The sequence below is a fragment of the Calliopsis andreniformis genome, chromosome 6 (assembly GCF_051401765.1).
Source record: "Calliopsis andreniformis isolate RMS-2024a chromosome 6, iyCalAndr_principal, whole genome shotgun sequence".
Lineage (NCBI taxonomy): Eukaryota > Metazoa > Arthropoda > Insecta > Hymenoptera > Andrenidae > Calliopsis > Calliopsis andreniformis.
The window spans coordinates 722,185-745,230 of NC_135067.1; the positions used below are offsets into that span (position 1 = coordinate 722,185).

The 23,046-nt window shown below is 33.5% G+C and overlaps 3 protein-coding genes and 1 long non-coding RNA gene across 4 annotated transcripts; 1 reads left to right on the plus strand and 3 right to left on the minus strand.

The window, feature by feature from the left end:
• Positions 1 to 391: 391 nt before the first annotated feature.
• On the minus strand, positions 392 to 2,332 carry LOC143181082 (uncharacterized). The gene is given in 3 exon segments (XM_076381289.1): positions 392 to 474; positions 583 to 811; positions 1,496 to 2,332. Coding segments are annotated over 3 exon segments (1,149 nt in total).
• A 1,727-nt stretch (positions 2,333 to 4,059) lies between these two features.
• Shams (glucoside xylosyltransferase 1 shams) lies at positions 4,060 to 6,045 on the minus strand. Its single transcript, XM_076380227.1, has 2 exons — positions 5,259 to 6,045; positions 4,060 to 5,173 (listed from the first exon to the last, which is right to left on the minus strand). The coding sequence occupies exons 1-2, from the start codon at positions 5,700 to 5,702 to the stop codon at positions 4,520 to 4,522; spliced, it is 1,098 nt and encodes a 365-aa protein (XP_076236342.1). The 5' UTR covers positions 5,703 to 6,045; the 3' UTR covers positions 4,060 to 4,519.
• A 191-nt stretch (positions 6,046 to 6,236) lies between these two features.
• Positions 6,237 to 21,890, minus strand: LOC143180838 (uncharacterized). Its single transcript, XM_076380832.1, has 13 exons — positions 21,583 to 21,890; positions 20,484 to 21,499; positions 19,536 to 20,403; positions 19,100 to 19,449; positions 18,080 to 18,452; positions 17,942 to 18,012; positions 17,024 to 17,867; positions 9,727 to 10,029; positions 9,146 to 9,310; positions 8,286 to 8,953; positions 7,977 to 8,225; positions 7,604 to 7,902; positions 6,237 to 7,524 (listed from the first exon to the last, which is right to left on the minus strand). The coding sequence occupies exons 1-13, from the start codon at positions 21,880 to 21,882 to the stop codon at positions 7,340 to 7,342; spliced, it is 5,691 nt and encodes a 1,896-aa protein (XP_076236947.1). The 5' UTR covers positions 21,883 to 21,890; the 3' UTR covers positions 6,237 to 7,339.
• LOC143180842 (uncharacterized) lies at positions 11,291 to 20,546 on the plus strand. The gene is made up of 3 exons (XR_013002191.1): positions 11,291 to 12,403; positions 19,014 to 19,085; positions 19,176 to 20,546. It is a non-coding gene; the product is annotated as an uncharacterized LOC143180842 (long non-coding RNA).
• Positions 21,891 to 23,046: the final 1,156 nt, after the last annotated feature.

The following is a 23,046-nucleotide window of genomic DNA, read 5'->3' on the forward strand; positions in this document are numbered from 1 at the left end:
ATCAACATATATTGCAATTTAATTTTTTAGCAACAGAATGGGATCCATACCCGGATATGTAAATTTTAATGGAATCATCAACAACACAATCAGACAAATATGCAGAATCAAAGATTCCTAAAAAACAAGTTACATCAATGGAAAGATCATGAAGATCGTTACTGTTGTCATCACAAATTCGAAATTTATTTTTGATTTCAGTAAAAGAAAACGAACTTGCCGATTTTGTAAATATATGTTTCAATCTAATATTTTTTTTTGCATGAATTGCTTCAGTATATGATACATGATAATTACAACCAGATAAAAGTCTATAATTTCCAAATCGTTTCTCTAATTTTTCGGTTTTAAATTTTCCAGCTAGAAGATATGATATATCAAAATTTTGAAATCAGTACTCTGTAAGTTGTAAAAGAACTGTAGTACTTTGATGCAGAGCTTTGAAAGTATCTAATGTTAAGTGGGCATTTGTCTCTAAATTTTGCAAAGAATTTAACTATATTAGAAATTTCTTTAAAAATTCACATCTAAAATCATTGACATTCAAAATCGGTTTACAAAATTCGTTTCTTTTCCTGTTACCTTTCACACTACTTGTATTGTTCACGATGTCCCACCAAATGCGAAATATTTTTAAAAACTGAGCGGTACCGGTATAATTGAAATCTTTCATAGCTGCTATTGTAGATTGATGGAATACATTATCAACGAGAGAAACCTTTCGTCGGTCAAAATTATTTGGATATAGTGAGTTATAGTTTAATTTATAAGCTTTCTTAGCAATTAAATATTTTTCGAAATCTTCGCTAATCTTAGTTCATTTATATAAATGTCGGGAAAAACGAAAGTTTTATGTACATTTTTTAAATTTAACCAATTATTTCTTATATTTTTCATTATATGAACAAAGTCGTAAGAAAGAAAAATGGTTTTATTAGATTGTGAAGGATTAGGAAAACTTACACCATTATTAGATAATGATTATCTGTTATAATGCATATTATCTCGAAACCACATTTTTGAACAAATTCTATAATTTCATAAATAATCGGTATCATTTCATTCCCGGTAATATTGAAAATTGGTAATAATTTAACAATTTCAGAAAAATTTTGAAAAGCTGAACTTATCATAAAACCTAAAATGGTTTTTGCGAATTCATTAGAATTTGAAGCGCAACCTGCAAGTTTATTTGATTTGTACTGTAATTTTGAACTAATATAAATTTCATCAATTAATAAAATCACTACTTTTTCTCTAGTTGTTGAATTTGATGATATGATGTTAGTAAGATAATGTTTGTTTTTTATATCATTATCAGGTGTAATAGACATGTTGGATGAAAGATATTGTAAACACCGTTTATGGGGTAAAATAAAAAACTTAATAAATTGTATGCAGTCGACGATTGACTATATAACGAGAAGGCCATAATAATGGTGCACGACCTATATCTATTTTTTTCATTTTTTATTTGCCTTATTTGATCTGTTACTATTTTAAGATTTTTGGTGTAAGCGAATTCAATTGATTCTGCAATAATATATGCCTTATTGAGTTCTTCTAGAGATTTCTCAAGATGTTTTTCAATAAGACATATATCAGTGTTAGAATCTGCATCATGTAATACTTTATATCTATTTAATAAATTCTCAAGCTGAGACCTCCTAGACAATTTCTTGTCAATAGGTAGTACCCACTTTAAATCCTTAAATGACACTTCATGATTTTTTTGAAAAACTTGTAATTTCATGTCGTCAGTAATCACAATCTGTGTAGTTAGTACCAAAAAATCAGAATCGTCATTACATACAAGCATGCAAAAATAAATTTTTGAATTTGTTATTTTAATAGTCCAACAGTTTGAAATTACAAGCTTTTCTTTATAATTATTTATTAAATCCGAGAAATTGCTAATTAAATCTGAATTAGTAAATTCTTGAACTACATGTTCATTCCTATGAATGATTTCTTGTTCACGCTCTACAGGATTTTTTTTTGGCGGTAGCACACGTTTTATTAAGTAAGAAGGTAAATTGGGGAAAATGGATGGTGCTACACCTGCTATAAGCCTTGGACATCTCAACAAAACATTCTTCAGTACACCATTGGGCGATAGAATACCCTGATACCTTTGGATATCAGTTTCTGCAAAATGCAGACTACAGACGGCAGAATATTTTGTTGGTGTCCAATTTTTACAAGGAACAGCAACCATCTATTTTTTCCGCAATTCCTTATCTTTGGGGAATAAAAATAGGGAATTGTAATTATCTTTTAAAATACTATCATAATTTCCTTTGCAATTGGGAACACAGCAACGTCGTGGCATTATTGATGAGTAAATGAAATTTAAAAAAGAATATATGTAAAACAAAATGTCCAAAAATGCTATAAATTATATTAAATAAATGTACTACACATAAAAATAAGATACTGTAGAGTTAATATAAATAAATAAACTACCAGGATTATTGCTCCGTTTTTCATGTTCAGGACTTCAAAACTACAATAACATAAACATTTGAAAGATAGGCGGGAAAAGGAAAGGCCGGTAGAGGGAGACTTGGTAGCTGGGTGGCCGGAGGTCGGTGAGTAGTGGGAGGCTGTTACGGTCATTGAGCTATATACCAAACTGGAGTGCGTATGCGGAGGGGCGGCCGTCCAGGAGAGGCAAGAACTGAGGTGATGCTATCGCAGTCTAACCATGCAGGCACATATGTGTCGTCGTTTCAATACCCCCTCTACAGTACAGCAATTAGTAAGACAGGGATAATAGGAAGAACAAGGACAGATTCACCCCAATTCGGATCTCTCGCTTTGACCTCCCTCACTCCTTCTTTTTCTTACAGAGGTCCGTACTCCAGTGTGGTATATTGCTCAATGGTTACGGTTACGGCAGATTGGGTGAGGTATATTGAAGCTGGACTTTCGCAGTGTTGCCATTTTGCCTTCAGCACGGCTAGTACTAGAGTCGGCTGTGCTCTTGCTCGTAGAATCTTAATATATCAATCTGTTCAATCGCTATTGTATTTTAACGATTTATTTTAATCGTTAAAATTTATTATATACTCCGTCAAAAAATTCAATCGCTATCAAAGTTTTTGGACGTTTGGTCACAGAAAAGATACACTGCTAGCGTCATGCGTCAGAAGAATCTGTGAACGTAACTGAGATAATACAATCATTACAATCACTCCTGCACGTCACCTTAAGGGCTTACAAAATGGGTAAAAAATTAATGCACCTAAAAACGTGAGGGTTCATTTTACTCGCACGAAGTCACTTGTTAACAATGTGGTTTTATTTGATTAAAATCGATTACGCATTGTATACAGAAAATAAATCGACAGAAAAGTTTTTTGATATTTTGGTTGAAGAAAAAAATAATGCATCAGTGTCGCGCGCCAGTCAACTACTTGGCGAGAGATGCTACCGCGTCTCCTGATTAGTTATATTTGTCATAATAAAACACTGTCATACGATTGCTTCACAGTATTGCTTGGACGTTTTTAAAACATTCTCCATGCAATCTTGCCTTAAAATATAGCAAGCTTGTAGCAATACTGAAATGTTATTGCAAGCTTGTAGCAATATTGTAATGTTACTGCAAACTTGTACCAATACTGCGATGTTACTGTAAGCTTGTAGCAAAACTGTGATGTTACTACAAGTTTGAGATAATCCAGCAATGTACCTCCAATATTTGATGCTGTATGGGAAATACAATATTCAAAAAATTGAAATTATGACTTGATTGAAATCTACAAAAAAAGAATTTATATTTTTGACAGATGCAGATTACATTAAAGGAATTTCTTTCTTAAAAATGAGATTGCAATAAGATGTAAGTCTATAATATAGAATTCAGATGAAAAACTTTAAATATCAATGTCTTGAAAGTATAAATATGTAATTTATGTTGTTTAACCTTACAATCATAGATATAAGGTTTCTGATTTGAAAAATTCTGTTTATTTATATAAGAAAGTATCACAAGATGTATTAAAAGATAAAATAATGAAATATACAAAACATTCAGCATTTACAGTACAAATGCGATTTTGTATATATAAAATTTTTAGAAAATTTTAGATCTTATATTTTATATAACAACACCGTCTTATATAGTAACATTGTTTAAAAGATAATTTAAATCTCATATAGTAATACTTATTAGGTATTAGAAGACTTATATTAAAAATTTTTTTAAACTACCCAGTGAGTATTGTTGAAAGGCCTTAAATAAAAATATAATAACATGTTTGTATGTTATATAAAGTAGTAACAATCACAGCGCACTTATTAACAAATAAAGTCAGAATGCATTATGGAATATGATCAGTCTGTGTATAGGATTCACATTAATGTGTAGAACTATTTATATTACATCATACTTTAATATTGTCTCCTTACTATGTAAAGGAATCAAAGTACTAAATAAAATATGTAAAATAAACTACTATACTGAAACGGTTATGTTCTTACTTTCAATATTATTGAAACAAATGATTAAATATTATGATTTTCCCAAATGTAACTCAGGTTGAGCAATAAATACTTTCCATACTTTGCCACAGTTAGATCTGTGTTCTGAAGCTAAGTAATTCCTCATTGGGATCAATAAATAATTATATGGATCTGTATTTAGTTGATATTCTTGTATTGCTTTATAAACTGCTTTAAACAATGGTTGTTTCTGTGAATGAAACGTACCCCTAGATCCATGTAATACCAAAGCACCTTCCTTTTCTGCTTTGGTACAAACAGGCATGTACATACAATGATCAGGCCTGTAATTGTATCTACATGAATATATGTAAAGTTTTTCAGGATGATAATGGAATATGATGTTTATTATATCTTGATCTCCCCATGTTATTTTCAGCTTATATTGTTTATGTATAGGTATCACATAGTCTATCCACCTAAATTTTCTCATTCTCGTTAAATTCATCAACATAACACCTGAATTTACTCCTAGTTTTCCATAATATGGATGCTTGGCAAATCTATTATACCATCCTGTGTTAGGATCTTCATGTTCTGGACTCAAAGCTGCTAATTGAATCGAATTCATTTTCTTGAATTCGTCCCAGATATTTTCTGGGGGAGCTAAGAACAATGTATCCGTGTCGACATAAAGCACAGCATCTGTGTCATTTAGAACTGACTATAACATAATAAACTCATAATTAAAAACATGTATTTTACCAGAAGCTAGTATCAATTATAATCTTTGAATGTATTATACTTACTGGTAGAAACAATCTTTGAGCTGCGCAAGGTTTAAATAATTTCTTCCACATTGCTGCATCGCTTTCTTCAGGGAAAGTAATCGATTTAACCGTGAAAGCAAAAGTTTTGTTGGATAAAAGTTTCCACTCTGTCAATTTCTCCTTAAACGCAGGAATTAAATTATTTTCAGCTAAAACTATAAATTGGAGTGGCCTGTTGGTAAACACTAAGGCTGACTTCAGCATTGTCAACGCTTCGTCTAATCTGTCCCCGCAAACTACAACACATATTATTACTTCGTCCGTCATCGGTGGTAACATAAACTTTTTGACAGAGGTCGAAATAACGCCGATCTCTTTAGTCTGAGCATCGTATATCTTATTCGGAAAATTCGTCAGGCTGAGTAGTATTATTAAAACAACGAAGATAAGGCACAAGAAAAACAATTTGTATACAGATTTCATCGTTGTATTGTTTTAATTTTACATCCTCCACCGAGTTTTCATTGATATGTCATAGGTAGAACACAGGAGGACAGTTAGCATCTTGCTATTCTCTCTTGTATTTATTATTCACATTTCTAATATAACCTTACCGCTACGGAAGAACGATAGTACGATAGTAAGAGGTACGAGATATCATTATGATCAGATATAATTACATAGATCCTGTTTGAGAAAGGTTCAAAAAATGATGAAGATTCGCTTAAAAAACAAAACTTCTTCTTCAACGATATACATATAATAAAGTAAATTTCTATCCAAGAAATATTCGCGTCTTTTTACTTTTGAAAATATCCATCCGTGTATTCCATCTTAACGACCGAACCTCTTTTTGACTCCACATAGAATCTCTAAACATTAAGTAACTATCTGTTCAGTTAAAATTTACACGAAATATATTCCCAAAAATTTAAATGCAAAAAAACAAATGGTTAGGGAAACAAAATATTTGTTGTACATATGTACAAGTAGTTAATAATTGTAAATATTTTACATTTATTCTTTAATAATATATATTTATATGTACATACATTAGAAATATTACTTTAATAGTATATTACAAATATACAATTGAAATAAGAAAATTCTATAAAAACGTTTAAAAAATAACGTTATACATGTATACTATATTATAGTATGTATAATATACTATATATGTACATATATTATACATACAATATGTATATGTATACAATACATGCAGAGTGTTTCTGAATAGCATGGCAGAACTGTAAGGGGTGATTTCAGATTCCAGACACCAAAATAAGACGAAAATCAAAAATAGCGATTTCGTGATCAAGGCTTTGTTACTTAGTTATAAACGTTTAAAAATCTGGTGGAAATCACCAGAAATGAGCCCGCGCAAAGGCCTCGAGTAGTGGTTGCCCGCACGGCAGTGTAGCCCTGACGCAAGAGAGACGTATATATGTATGTGGCGTTTGTGTGAACTTCGCTTGCATTGGCTATGGATTTTTAAATATTCAAGGGAGAAGTCACTGTTGAACAGCTAATCTCTCCCCTCCCTTCTGTTAGTGCTATACTATTGTTCTGACAACCACTGCTCGAGGCCTCTGCGCAGGCTCATTTCTGGTGATTTCAACCAGATTTTTAGACGCTTATAAGTTATTGTAAGTAACAAAGTCTTAAACGCGAAATCGTTATTTTTCATTTTCGTCTTATTATAGTGTCTAGAATCATCTCTTAAAATTATGCCGTGAATATCCTGTATATACATACATATATTTACACGCACATATATGTGCATATATGTATATATTCATATAATTATTTAGGCTTTGTAATTTTCTAGAACGCATTGAATTCTATTTGTAATGGAAGTAGCTTACTGGTCCTGCATAGGACAAAATCAATTATAACACTTAATTGTCAGAATTTTTAAATTTTGTAAAAACACGACTTTAATCTCAGGAACTAGATTCATGTAAAACATTAAAATGATCAGTCTGTAACAACTTAGAAGTAGTTCACTCACTGCTACAGAAATTCAGTCTGATTTTACATTCCTTCTTCAATGAATTTTTCCCAACCAAAAATTTGTTACCCTTAATGTATAAACTAATGTCCAGAAACTACGTGCATCACGATAATTTTTCCAATGGTATATGATGATCCAAATGATCACAATGTATGGGACACTGATGATATGACACTGCACTTGCGTGACCAGATCTTCCAGAAGTCATAGACACACCTTGTTCCCATTGATCTTTTGCAGGATCATAAATTTCTACAATATTTAAAAAATGTTCTCCATCATATCCTCCTGAAAAAGAACGTGAGATAATGCGATATTTAGTGACAGTTATAACTAAAATTTAAAATTACCTAAACTTAACTCTTACCCATTGCATATAATTTCCCATCTAATACTGTAACACTGAGCGCACTACGGGCAATAGTAACACTATTAACGTATTCCCACACGTCTCTTTCAGTGTCGTACCTTTCCACAGAATTCAACTGTCTAGTCCCATCATACCCTCCGACAACATAAATGTATTGCCCAAGACTAGCCACCCCCGCTCCCGAACGACTGCACTTCATCGGTGAAACCATTGTCCATTCATCGTTTTCGGGGTGATAACACTCTACAGAATTAAGTCGGTTCGTTCCATCGAAACCACCGATGGCATAGAGTAATCTGTTGTTATTATTTATGTAATTCTATTTTTTAAAATACTAGTCTGGTTGCATAACATGATAATTGTTTTTTACCTATTAACTACTGCAACTCCCACTCCTAGCCTCTTTATGTGCATAGGTTTTACGTTATTCCACGTATCATGATCTGGATCGTAACACTCGACACTACTGTGATATTCTGCGCCTGCACTTCCTCCGACAGCGTATAGGAGTCCATCCATTACAGCAACTCCTACGCGATTCCTTGGTACAGACATTGGACTACACGCTCTCCACTGATCCGTTACCGGATTGTATCTATCAACCCAATCACTGTCATATCTGTGAATAAATTGTTAACTTTATATACAATTCTGTTGCTTGTCCTTTTAAGATGCTTACCTACTCTCTGGTGAATTGTTTCTACCACCAACAGCATAAAACATGCCTTTTAAAAACGCCCCACCTAATCCAGACCTAGGAACAATTAGTTTCGCATGTTGTGACCAAGTCCTTTCATCTGCATTATACCCTTCCAGAACATCCAAAGAATGTTTTAGAAAGCCACCCGCTATATATATTACTCTTCGAGTATTTGGTGTTCTTTCTTTCACTATTGGTTTTTTGTGAAGAGTTAAATCCTTAAAGATTTGGGCTAAGTATTCTCGACATGCAGGTACTTTTTTTAATACATCACAATTTTTCATTTGTTCCCGTAAAAAGCTTGGGGTGAGGTATTGACATCTCACTGCATGTAATATATGTTCCATTTTAGGTCCCCTGGCTTCTTCATTGTACTTTACCCACTTTAATACAGCATTGTATACTTCTCTCTCTTCTTGCACATTAAGTTCATCCTTTCTCACTAATGTAATCAATTGTATTGCTGACAATTGTAGAAACTCTTCTTCCTGACATATTTGACTAAAATGTTGAACAATAAACTGATTCGCTTTTTGGTATAATTTCTGACAACCATGTTGTTCAGCAAAATTTGCGATTCCGATAGCATTTGTAGGATCTAATTGTCTTTCCAGAAATACACAACACGCATCTATGACATTACTAACCTGAATCACAAGAATAATGAGCATGAAGTCGATTTATAATCAGCTCCTTTGATTCTAATTATGCAACTATAAATATACACAAGATTAGTTCTACATATTGTTTTCTTATATGTGATTGTTTAGCTTAACAATGCATATGTAATTGTACAGTCAAAATCAGAGGGACTGATTGTACAATATATTTTTACATACCTGGAACATGGTGGCTGCTGATAAAAGTGAGCATACTGTAATCTCTGTAACCCTTACTTGACCTGTATACATGAAGTACAATAGACGAGCCATAGTCGTTGGACAAACACCTTGAAGTTTTACTCTCGTCATTTCAGATTCTTTTAAGCCTCCTGTAAACATTGCCTGTAATATTGTCAATGTAACATGTTTTCTATTTAGTTGAATATATTATAGTTATACACAGAATGCTCCATAATAAGTGGTACAACTAAGAAAGAGATGACATTACATACAAAAAGAACTTAAAATTTGTTCATCAGTAATATTGAACTTAAGTATTCTCTACATCATTTACATCTAATTAATATGTAGACTGCAGATCTTCATGCATTTATAAGAATTTTAAGCATATAAAAAGCTACAGAGTGCATGTAATATGCAAAAATATACAAAATATAAAAGGTAAAGTACAAATTATTGCATAAAAATCCATAGTGCAACATATGTTTTATTTATTTTTAAACATAAAATCTTTTTCATTTAAGTTATACTACTCATTATAAGATACACTACAGACTATATTTCTTTACATCAACTACCTTAAAATATGGACTAGCAGCTGCTAAGATAACTTTATGCGCATAAAACAGTTCCGATCCAACTTCAAGTACAACATCTGTGAGCATATGATGACTACGCATCATGTACATCATCTTCATAGCATCTTTAATATAGTTAGTCATGTAAAACGTCATGTCCCCAAGATCTCCATGTTTTTCAGGGCCTTCTAAATCTTTCTCGTTTTCTGTCATAAATGATGAACCAGATCCAAGATTTTGTGCATGGAAGCTACTATGAGCTTCTCTTTTCATGTAACAATCTTCTTCATCCATTAAAATAAGCTGGAAACAAATAAATCATATAATTAATCATCGCTATTTGATTCTGTTTACTTCATAAAATTAAAAGAATAAAATATGTAACATATTAAATAAGATGCATCTAGAGTATTCCAGAATATTGTTGCAGAACAGTAGTAATTTATTCTTTGCACAAGAATAAGAAAAATTTTACAATTTAAATTGATAGAATGAAATAATGATAATCGAAAAAAAATAAACAATATATGTGTTTCTATTAAGAAACTTTGTTTTTTAGTTTTCAAGTTATGTTTCTCAAGAAACACATATATTACATTATATTATATTATAGTAAGAATTTAGTAACTCTTCTAGGATACAGACTATTTTTGAAAATTTGAATTTATTATGTAAATATTATGCAAATTTGATTTATAGTAGCTAATATAATAGTAATTCTTTGCATAAGTTTGATACATATCAACTTATATTTAATAAATTCTTTAATAAATTAACTCTGACAGAAGATAATAACAGCAATAATTAACTAAATACTTAATTTATTCTTACCCTATAATCATTAACACATTTGTTTTTATACTTTTGTTACAATTTATTAACGGAATATTCATAGACAGATAGGTATTTACATTCTTACTCATAAAACAAACTGGCACAGTTCAGTTGGGAAACTTTGGAACACTCTGTATAACACATTCTACTTTTATACGAAACCGGCACTACATCCATTGAATAATTCGATGTATCATAAACGTAATTAATGAGACACACTATTTCCACAAAATTGATGTGCGCTCACAGTTCATTTCTAACACACGAACGCAAACAAATACTTACTCAAATTTGACTGGAATGCCACTGATGGTGCGGAGAAACGAAGATTATTAAACAGTCCCGTTGTCCGATAATTTTTTCGACGCAAAGCGAATTAGGAAGGAGGGAAAAGATGAGACCGACCGATCATAATTCCAACGATTAATTCATCAATGTTTCAGAATGACGCAGATCCTCGTCTAATGCGCTCGGTCCTGCCTCGCTGATAGATAAATGCGATACTACCGAAAGTAAACTTCGACTCCGCGTCAAACAGAGAATTACCATACGCACGTGCTTCTACAAGATCTTGAACACTGACAGTTTGACGTTTCACTTTTGTTTCCGAGCCAAAGATTTGATAATATATATATACATATATATTTTATACGTAATGTATTTTCTCTCGTTAATAAATGCTTCTCCGTGTGTAACGTTTCCGTTAACACGTACATATGTATATTTTCAGTTGGTTTTTTAACGAACGTGCATTTGATATTTCACACCCTTCTGTACAATGAGTTTGGGAAACGAAGGAAAGTAAACAGGCGGCGATCAGAACATCGCGTGCAAAGTACCAATCGAAAAATGAACGCGAGTAGAGTAAGCGGGTCGTATGTCGTCGTATCGCTCCACCGGCCGAGTTTGAAGCCTGCTCAAACGATCGAATGGGTAACGAAAGCCCGACAGTCGACGGGACTACGTGCGGAACAGATACACAGACGAAAGTCAAACCATGAAACAGCACTCGTGATCGTAGATGACGCGAATGACTTGCAAATTCTTTCGTACGCTTACTCTGCCCGATGAAGCACGTAGCTATCGCACGTCGTATCGCACCTTAACTCCGTACTTTTCAGACCACTACCTTTGAACTACCGGTTCCGGTGCTTCTATCTCATGCGTTTTGATTTATTTATTAAATAATTCGGTAGTTTCCTGTGTATGTACACATGATCGTGTACTGGTTCATTTATCATCGAATAAGAAGAGATTCCTTGGATAAATGAGAACTTTGGTAAAGAACGATAGCCCCAGTCGCCAGGTCGAATACCTATAATTAATGCGCCCAGTTTCAATTATGTAAAAATTATGGAATACTTCGTTGTAATATGAATCGTAAAAAGTATTCATGTTCGAAATTACGTTATATTATGTGTTACATTGATACTGGTTCCTTATGTTAGTTTCGTAATCTATCGATGCGCGATACTATGCAAGAAGGAATAGGTGATCATCAAGTGAAGTTCTTTGTTCATGGAGTGAGAGTCAGTTTTTGTGCAATGTTTTGTAAAAACTTACCAAAATGGTCTATGTTTGTATTTGTGATAATGAAGGACTAGTGTGATTTATATGTATCGTAAAGAAGAGGCAGTAAATGATTTTGTTTGATGACCAAACGTATTAAATACACTGGAAAATTGTTAAATGTTACTGTGACACTGAATCGTGGATTAAAAGTTAATGAATGACGATGGGAAAATTAGAAAGAATGTTTGTTTTGAGGCAATATATTTATTTCTTATTAGTATGGAGTTTTCAACAATAACAGTGTAATAGTAGGCGTAACAAGAGAGACGAGGTAGGTTACGAAGAACCTAACCTAATACCGTACGCCAACAAGTCACCGCTATAACAGAATATTCGTGATCGTTATGATTATACATGTTTCTCTATTTATATGATCTACAAACAGTTACTATTTCACTAAAGTTGCATGCATCGTACTTCATTATGGCATAAATGAAAGTAATCAGACAGTGATGTCTGCAACTTTAATGCAATTCGAGTGATTTGCTCATCGCCCAAAATGAAAATGACGTGGAATAAACATGATAATGTTATTTGTAATATCTTTAATACTGGTTCTTGAGCATTGCATTCTGTGCGACATGACAAATTTTTGTTCAACTCTTCATAATGTATATAGTTCCTGTTGTAATAACAGTTGAAAAAATACATTTCACAGACAATAGGAACTTTGTTCTGCGAATTTATTAAAAAGTTTACCATGCATAGAATTTAATGATTAAGTATTTAGTTAAAAATTTGTTTAATTCTTTGTCATCAAATTTTATGAATTTTAAAAGTTTAAAGAAAATTGGTGAGATCATGAAATTTAGTTTGATAATGATATTACTTGACAGGATTTCAGAATTAATACAACAATAGTTGAAATTATGGCAGTGTTTTGTAGTATAGAATAGTCTTATTGCCATTAGAAGTGAAATGAATATTTACAACTAATACATTGCCAATAATAATATTATAAATATTAGTTATTTCTAAGAACCAAATTGTAAAAATTTACTTTAAACCTCTTAAGCAATAACAACTTTTAATTTTTATTTGTTGCACTTTTTTGCTTTTACTCATATATTTGAATATTTCGACATCAAACCTATTATTTTCATCTTATGGAATCTTATAAATCATTTTACATACGAATAATATAGTTAAAATGTTCAAAATTACCAGAAATATTTTGCATCAGGTTTAGTTAATGGAAAGAAAAGAGCACTGAATGTTTAAAATTTCTTCTGAAACTTGACTGAAAATTTTTATGTATATATTACAAATAATCAACATTGATTAACAAGATAATTATATGCAATTATATATACATTATTCATTTCTTCGAGCTTCTGGTAAAAATAGTGTTACAGACAAATATTAAATCTTTGCTCTAATCTTTCCATGTAAAGTTTCCACTGTATAGGTTCTTGTTGGCGCACAATGAAGTAGGGGGCTCGACCTTTAATTCAGTGCAATAATGTCTCTTCAGGTATCTAGTAGAAGACACGTATGTACAAGGACTTTCAGAAGACAAAATTCTTTTATACTCATTAAAACAAATTGTAAAAAGAACAGAAAATCACTACTGAACTAAATTATTGGAAGAACCCACTTATTAACTAATTATGGCTACAATTAATTTATAATAAGACTATGTTTGATTTATTTAGGCTTTGGTGACTCTACACTGGCCCCCTATATTTGTATTTTGATTAGTTTCTTGAATCATTTGTAATATACTTTAAGGAAAGTCAATAATATGTGGAGATTTGGAAATAAAGAACAGTATCAATAAACCTTTATCATTTATAACGCTCAAATATAACGAATATATTGTTTCTCTTTATCAACACGTGTAATACTTTGAAAGATCCATGAGATAAAACGATAGTTGTAATTATATGTATGTGACAATTTAAAACGATGATTGGTTGTATGAATGAAAATAAACGATGAAATGCAATTATTTTAGGACACTTTCATTGGTAGCGGTTGTGTGTTATCATACATAACAAGAGCAAAATTAAGATTTATAATTCGATAATGAAAAAAACTCGATCGTTTTAAGTATTCGTACATGAAATTTCAAGAAAGTTCATTAAAATTCGTACGTTCTGCATATTCATAAGAGATTTCATAGTCTTCTTTTTTCTTCTTTTTTTTTTAAAGATTTTAAGGAATTTAATTATAAATCCGGGTACAGTGTCTAATGAGACTCTACGAAATTAAATATCTATCTATATGTAATAGTAATAGCGAATTGTACGTTTGAATATGATAACACTATTCAAGTAAAGAATTGGGCGGATCGACTACTCCTAAGGCCTCACTTATGAATTATTTTAAATTAATTTATTCCCGCACATTCATTCTAACAATTTAAAAGTCGGGTAGTAGGGACCAAAGAATCATGTTTGTTCCAAGGTACGTTTATATTTATCGAATGATGGCGAACGAGATCAAAACATTACACGTATAATTTTTCAATAAAATTTTGCCATTATTTAGACTTTTCTTTTTTGAAGAACGAAGTCACTATCAACGGTTTTCTTTTTTGAATATCTTCTGCCTTAGTAATTGATTTATAATTATGAAAGCTGTGTTAGATATTACTATTCTCTCAGGTATTTTTTGGTAGTTAATTTTCTTTATAATGAACAAGAATAGTTTTGTGATCAAAAATATAAATAATTTTTGTAGGTTTCATCTGAATTAGGTATTAATAATTATTATTAGTAGTTAAACTATGTTGTAGTTAAGCTTAAAGTATTTATAATTATACGTTCTACTAATAACCTATCTTATCGTTTCAAAAGTGATACAACTCAAAAGACACGATTTTTCAGTTACTACTGTAAAGCAGTTTCACAAACGTATTCTTATTTGTTGTACAAATTTTATTAATTGAATTTCAAAATTATTAAGTCTGCAAAGAATTCTACAAATATAAACTACAAATTATTTAAATAATGTCAACAAAATCATTTATAATAATATAAGATTTTATTAATTTTAAATATATAATCATTTATAAATATAAAATAATTTTTGTTAGATAATGCTATTCTTTTTGTCAATATTACGTATCTATTAAAGAACTTTTATCTAAGCTCATACATAAATAGTTTTTCATTTTTCTTGAAAAACATACTTTTTCGACTTGTATGACTTTTGACGTAGGTGCATGTACGATATATCCATCGATTGAATATTTAAAATACATGCATTAGTGAACACAAGTGTTTAACAAAATTGAGTCGAGGTTATTCGTTCGCTCGCCATCGTTTACTAAATATAAACGTATTTTAACACATTGTGCGCCGTTCCTATGATTTCATGGTATTTTCAACCATTGTGTCTGCCGACTGCCAGTCACACGATAGTGCAGGATTCCAGTACTACTATACATTCAGACGGCACTCAGGCTCCAAACAGCGAATATTTAGTCGGCGTGCAATGTGTTAATTGAAAAGATACACTAGAAAAAAAACAAAAATGGCACACGAAAATCGATCTAAAACAGTGTCTCTCAATTCCAATGATGCTCTCTTACGTACAATTCCTGAATGAATTTCATCTATCAGTCTAAAAACCGACGAAGGGAATTACGCTTTCTTATGGATCCAGTAAACAGATGATATTAAGTATTATCTAAAGCAGTGATGCTCAGGAAGAATGTCCGTGGGCGCCTGGCAATGCCTGAAATTGCTCGGGAGCGGCCTAACCCGAGCGGCTTCCCCACTTCTTGAGGAATGGCCTTAGAATACAGAAGTTTCAACGACTCCCCTCTCTGCTGCTAAAATTGGCCTTGAAACCGCTCGCGAGCGATTTCAGGCATTTTTGGCCGCTCGTGCTCGCCTTGTAGGTACTTGAGCATCGCTGATCTAAAGGATCTGTTCCAGACATTCACATAGCATTTAGTTATTGTTTTTTCATTCATCAATTTTCTTCCTAATGAAAAATGAATCCGTGCTGGCCATTAAATATCTTGCCTGAAAAGATTCTGATAATTTGACAAATAGCGAATGACTATGAACTTGCGTGTTCGCTGATTACAAGATGCGCGTCTCGGATCCTTTGCAATCGGTACAAAAAAATGACTCATTCAATCTAAATCTTGTCCGTCTACTAACATTCCCCCACAGTGGATGTAATAGTTACAAGATTATGTATTTTCTTTTTCGTAGTGAATGGTCAATTCTATACCGAAAGTCCTTTGAGCAAGTCTCTCTTCGCAATGGCGAGAAGATCCTCGAAATGGCAGTATGACGATGCAATTCAAGGAGATCTTTTTTAAGATTTGCAGAAATAAAAATAGTTAATGAATGTACGAAGTTTGAAATGAAATAGAGAAATACGGCAGTGCATGGTATCGTCTAATATTAATTATATATTAGAGAGGCTCACCCAGACTGACGGTTAATGTAGAGTGTTAAAATGTCAACAAGAAAATATCTTAGTATTCGTTCAAAGTCACTACTCATTAAGACATCTCTACTAAAGTTTATAGCACTTTTTCTTCAATCAATATATCCTATTTTATATTATCAATGTACGTAACAACATGATGAACAGATAAAGAGATTCTTCGTTTTTTTCCGTAGATCTCTCATCTGTTATTATACCACCCCCCGTGTGACTGTCTATGTTTTGTTAAAACATCTTTTTTTTTTTTTGTTTTTGCGTTAAATTGTCGGATTCTTCTACAAATTGACCTAAAAATCTGATATTGCTTAAATCAACCAAAGCCCCTCAGAGGCAACGATCCTCGAAGCGCTGTTGCTTTCAAGAACTCTTAAAATGGCTCCTAGATCTATCAAGGAGGATGCAAATCACGATGATGAGCCCTAGCACTTAAAATAGCTTTCAATTCTGATTCTAACTGCTTTTTCGTTCGTTCGCTTACCGATCGGCCTCCAACTACTGGCTGGGCAGTCAATCTCGGTGATGGTAGATCGGCCATCAGTTTACCACTGTCTCTGTTCTCGTGGCTTCTTGCTCGTCGTATGGGCTTCTTTATAGGTAAAGTATCATCTTGGATCTTTTCGTGTGCAGGACGTTCCAGCGACAGTGTTATGTCTTGGTTTAACGTATAGGTAGAACCTCCTCCAAGGGCCTCAGAAGATCTGGTGAGGTCGATTGTTCCAGAGCCCCAGTCACGAGATAATTTCCTTCCAACGGCAGATATCAATTCGTTATTTGGAGACAATAGTGGGCTCTTGGACATTTGATGGCTAGTTGAATGTGTTGGCCTCAATGTAGCGAAAACTGGGAAAGATTGTCCTCGTTTTGCTGGACTTCGGGAGTATCTTGGTGTCGGTACACCACCAGCGTTTCGTTCACTCTTGATCGACGTTGGGAGAGTTCCAGTCGCGTCACTCTTCGTTGGGACTAAAGGACGCAACGTGGCACTTCCACCAAAATGAGAGCCAAGACGGGGAGGAGGTGACCCGCCATCACCGTGACTTAGACGTCGGCCAACGGTCTCAAGTGGACTTCTGGCTCTCAAATTGGTGCTACTCAAAGTGAATTCTCTCGGTTTCATTGGAGTTTCTAAATTCATAGGAGACAATCCGAGCCTTGAGCCCGACAGATTGGTCGAACTCCTGCTTTTCTCTTTACTCTTAGGACTTCGAGGCATCAAGGGGCTCTTACTTCGGCTTCTTTCTCTCCCTTTTTCATCTTTTTTGATAGTCAATGTTTTTTCTGGTTCTTGCGGCACTGTTTCTATCTTCTCCTCTTGCTGAACTCTATGAATGTTAAAGAAATCATAAATTAATTGTCGGTAATTGAAAAGAAAACGATAGGAGATACTTTCGTTTACCTTCGAATTTCTTGGATCATCTCGAAGAATTGTGCTTTACTTTTGCGTCTGCGACGTTGTTCGTGTTCCTTCTGGAACATGGTCACCTAGTAGATATATGAGGAACATTAGGTTTCACGGAAGCAAAAAATCACTTACTCGCTTGACACTTTTTTGGAACAGAGAGGCAATTTGTCCCTGTCGCACCGTGTGGACTAGCTCTCTCGCAGCGTGATGCGGCGATACGAGTTCTACGCAATTGATGAACCTATACAGCTTTTGCGAGAAGAACATGACATTCCGACTACGCCATATGGAATCTTCTGGTCTGTGTCTCAGTCTAGGCAAGGTATATTTGTAAAATAAATGTTCTCCGGCTAATATGATAGTACCGAGTAGCACACCCATTCCAAGTAGACAAAATACACCAGCCACGGATGCCACACCTAGAGGTCTAGGTTGACTTCCTTGTTCGTGTTCGAGACCTGTATCCATACCCTCTCTTCCTCGAATACATGGTAAACCACCATACCTATAAAATTTAACGTTACCTTTGCTTTCTTTCATTTGAAATCCTATGAAAATCGAGTTCTTTGTGCAAAGAACTTAAAATTTAAGGCGTTGATTCTAAATATTAAAATAATATGAAAATCAAGAATGACAAAACTGCATCTAAAGGAAGCAGTGACTATCATAACCACTGATTTAAGGGGGCAGTTGCTTTACATAGTTGTAGGAGAAGTTCCACAATTTTCGACTTAGGCGATGACTATGATTAATCACTGCTTCTCATGACTTGATTTTTCCTATGAGCTTCGGTGCTAACAATGGTGCCACCTGATATGTTTGATTTTAGACGAATTTTATTAATTTTTAACTTTCGTCTTACTCTGATAACTAAAATCAATTCTTAAATTTTGTACCATCTTTGCCTTTTGTAGTACAATATCTATTATAAAGGTAAACTGCTCAATTATGAAGAAAAATAGTATCTACTAAAAATATTTTATTGCGATTTTGCACTAAAATAAGGTGCAAAAATGTTCAAAATTGTCTAACAATGTAAAAAACTCAATTTTATATTTTTCTGTAGGTACTGTCTTTTTCCATAGTTGGATGGGCAGCACAGTGATAAGTACAAAGAAGGGAAAGATGCAACAAGATTGTAAGTATGGTTACCATTTTTCTTGTAAGATATCGAGTAATCCAGTACTCGTGTAATTTGCTATCACTTTGGATATACTTTCTTTTAAAGGATGTCCCTTTGTTAATGCAACAGCGTACGTATCCTCATTTATAGTGTCGCCGATTTTTTGTAAACGACAGCCGTCATCTATCGCTCGATAATAATCCAAAATAGGAGTGTCTGCTATAAGAATATCTAGGCTACCGTTTCTTAATCTTTCTACGCCCTCAGCAACGTTTGATAACGAGTATCGAGCCATATGCGACCACAATTGTAGATTCGCTCTTTGTACATAGTATTCGGCTGCAGATGCTCTTGGTGCACCGACTTTCTGTGACAGCAACTGTAACAAAATGAACATTATAATACAATAAGATAAGCTATTGACTCGTATAATATATGGTAGTACAGTGAAGTTTAGATACTCACACTTTTATCATGATAATTGCTGACTGCTGAGTGAAAGAAAAGACCTGCAATCAGGGCAGCAATATTGGCCGTATATGAGGCAACAAAAATAACAGAAAAACCTCCCCAAATGTTGATTAAAAATTTGTTAGGCCAAGATTTTGGGGCTTTAAAGGCGACCAAATGTCCGCAAAGAAGGCCCCACATTACCCACAAAGCGGATGCTATTGAAAAATTTTTGCTTCGTTGTCTGCCCCACGGATTCAGTCCAAACGGACTGAACCATTCATATAGGGCTACCGCAATGGCAGTAAAATTCAAAGACGTAAATACAGCAATCCATAATTCCATACTGAATGGAAAGAGAAACGCAAATAGTGATATTTCAGATTTCAACTTCGGCGCAGTAAGAAAGCTTACTCCGCTGAAAAAATATGGCGTGGTAAAGTCGACTACTTCAGCTCTATGAGCAGATACACTCAGAGGTGCAAATGCCAATTGTGCTCGACCAGAAACTAATTCTCCCATAATTCCGTTCCATGCTCCACTTCTACCATTTCTCTTACCAAAGAGACCATCTGGTACCAGGTATAAATCATATCGAAATCCTAATTCACGAGATACCAAGGACATTAGGTCCATGCTTAAACCGTAACAACACATCAAAGTATTTCCTTGACGGCAGAATATTCCTCTCAAGCAGAGACCTTCTTGCAACTCTGTTACCATGGTAAATGGCGATGCAAGTGCCGTTACGATACGATACATAGGCATGCCAATCTTTTCACCACCTTGTTCAAGATATGCTGGGACAATTCCACCACCGGGCCAAATGATGGTATCGAGATGAACTTCTTTTCCACCTTTAATAGTACCCACTTTGGTCCATCTATTGAAGAAGATTTAAATGTTAATTAAAATATATTATAGAGTATATTAAGTGAAACTTGTTAAGTCAAAAGTACCAACCTCAGTTGAGTCTTATTTCCAGGGAATCTTATTGCTTGTAAATTTAATAAATGAAACTTAGCTTTGTCTTTAGATAGTTGTCTTACAGATTTCCTTAGTTTTTGTACCAAAAGTTTAGAAACATTATTCCTTAATTCGCTTGTCAAGAATTTAGGTTTACCTTCTGCAATGCATAATGCTTTGAAATGTTGGTCAAGTTGCGTCTCTCCCAAACGATTTAGCTTGGATTTCATTTCCAAAAATGTTTCGTTCAATGCCTGGGAAGTTTCTCTTATCATTCTAGACAATATTGTATCGCTACCTGTTAATTTTATACCCGCGGGTCTCAGTGCAAGCATACCAACTGGCATAAAATCTTTTGAGTTAGATGTTTTGTCAATTAATCTAAATTCTTCATCGTCATCAAAATTAAACTTTTTGTCTTCTTGTTTAACTGCAACTCCATCATTCTGCCATCTATATTCTTGTAATCGATGTATATCATTAGTTAAACTTGGCAAAGCATTTAAAGTTATATGATTTTCAGGTATAAGATTTGCATTTCGATTTATAGACTCTACAGGAGGAGAATTTTCATTCGTTGCAAGCGGTACTCTTGAATTGTATAGAATGTGTGAAGTAATTATGTTTGGTTCATTAGGTCTTAATTCTGCTCTGAGATCTAACCACAGCCACAGAAATCTTCCAGCAAGCATTTCAAATTTTTCAGCAATAGCAAGGATCTTTCGTGCACTATTTAAATCACAACCCATTACTATAACTCCTCCACTTCCTCCCTCTTCTGAAACTCGCCTCAATCTCATTCTTAAAGTCTTATCATTTGTTGGAACGTGTATAATAGTTCTGGGTGTTAGGGTTGGCTGATTTATTTGTAAAAGATGAGCCACTGGAAGTAATGTGGTATCAATGAGAAGTGTGAATGCATGCCAGTTTGCTCTATGCATTAAAGCAGCTGCAGCTGCTCCTATTTCTTTTGGACTTGAGCCTATACGACTTTCAAATTGCCCAAGATTACCCTAGAGAATATAATTATTGATTAGCACAATATAGGCTATTCCAAAGGGAAATAAAATTTGATTATACAACTTTTTAAGCAAACCTGCTGAAGATAATCTTCATGAGTGAATGGTAACCACAATGTTGGAAGCTTTAAAGCATTTGAAGCTGATACAAGGAACCTGGCTGCCGGTCCTCCTCCAATTATAAGACTTAATATTGTTTTTCCACCACCAATTTCATTACAGAATTCAGGCAATAATGATAGAGGGATAGTCTCTATATCATGTGGTGTATCTATGTAAAATACATTGATATCTGCATGGGACACCTCTAATCTTGCTTTTTCCCATGCTTTTTGAATATCTGCCTTAAGACTTTGAAAATTTTGCAATTGTGTCATAGGTAACACAACGCGCCAGGAAGAGTAAGATGTTCGATGTCTACTCTTGAGAGCTCTCACAAACCTGGTAGCATTTGTAGAGCAGGAGATACTCGAACAAAACAAAACTCCCACCAAAAAAAGTAACACAATCTTCCAAGAAAAGGCAAACATCTTTATCTATTCTATACCTCAATTCTTTTTGATTTCTTTAACTCTCTTGACTCACATGATTCACATTTAATTGTAATCTATAATTTAAATCAAAAGATGTAGTTATGTTTTGCTTATATCACACAAACAATATACATCGATATGCATCAGTTATTATTACTTCTGAACACATTCAAAATGAGTATTAGTATTTTATTAATACAAAGCATGGAGAAACTAAATATCCAATATTTTATCATAGATAATGTCACTATGAAATTTGTCATTCACGCAGTGCTCGTTAAAAGCATTCTTTTATTCTATATTTTCTCTTAATAAAACTGTGATCTACCGTTTTCAAAACACTTTATTTTTTAGTAAGAAAAAAGTCTCCTTTTTTGTACAAGTACTATTTCTCGTACAGAAAACGTACTGTGCATAAAATTGAAAGAATCTAATCGATCGGTTTATATGATTTTTGATATTTTAACGCGAAACTATATTAAAGTCAGTTTACCTTCTAATGGAGCGAATCATATGTCGTAGATCCGGGGGTGGGTGAAGAAGAGCCCGAAAGTTGCTTCTTAGTCGCCACATAATAGCTATCGATTAGGTAACCGTATCAACTGTCGTAAAATAATGTCAATTGGCTAGTGTGGAAGACAGGGATGAACCGTCACTTGCCCTCTACTGGATGTCCTACCCTGTGCATAACAGCCATTTTCGAGCAGCCCCTCCCTTTAAATTTCACTCCAATACTACTCGCGCAGCACAGGTCTATATGCACATTCCTCGTGTACGTAACTACAAAAACATTGAACAGTGATAGTATTAGTCTTTCGTTGTTCAATTTTATACCTTTCATAGATTGCATTGCTTCTTTGAAATATTTTTACTGGCATTTAAAAAAACAATACAGAATTGAATTCCGTAATTGTTGTTCTATATGTACGATGCTCTTTCATACTACAAAAAAGTGCAAAATCGTTTCATCCCTCTAGATGGACATTTGAATTAATTATAAATTAAATT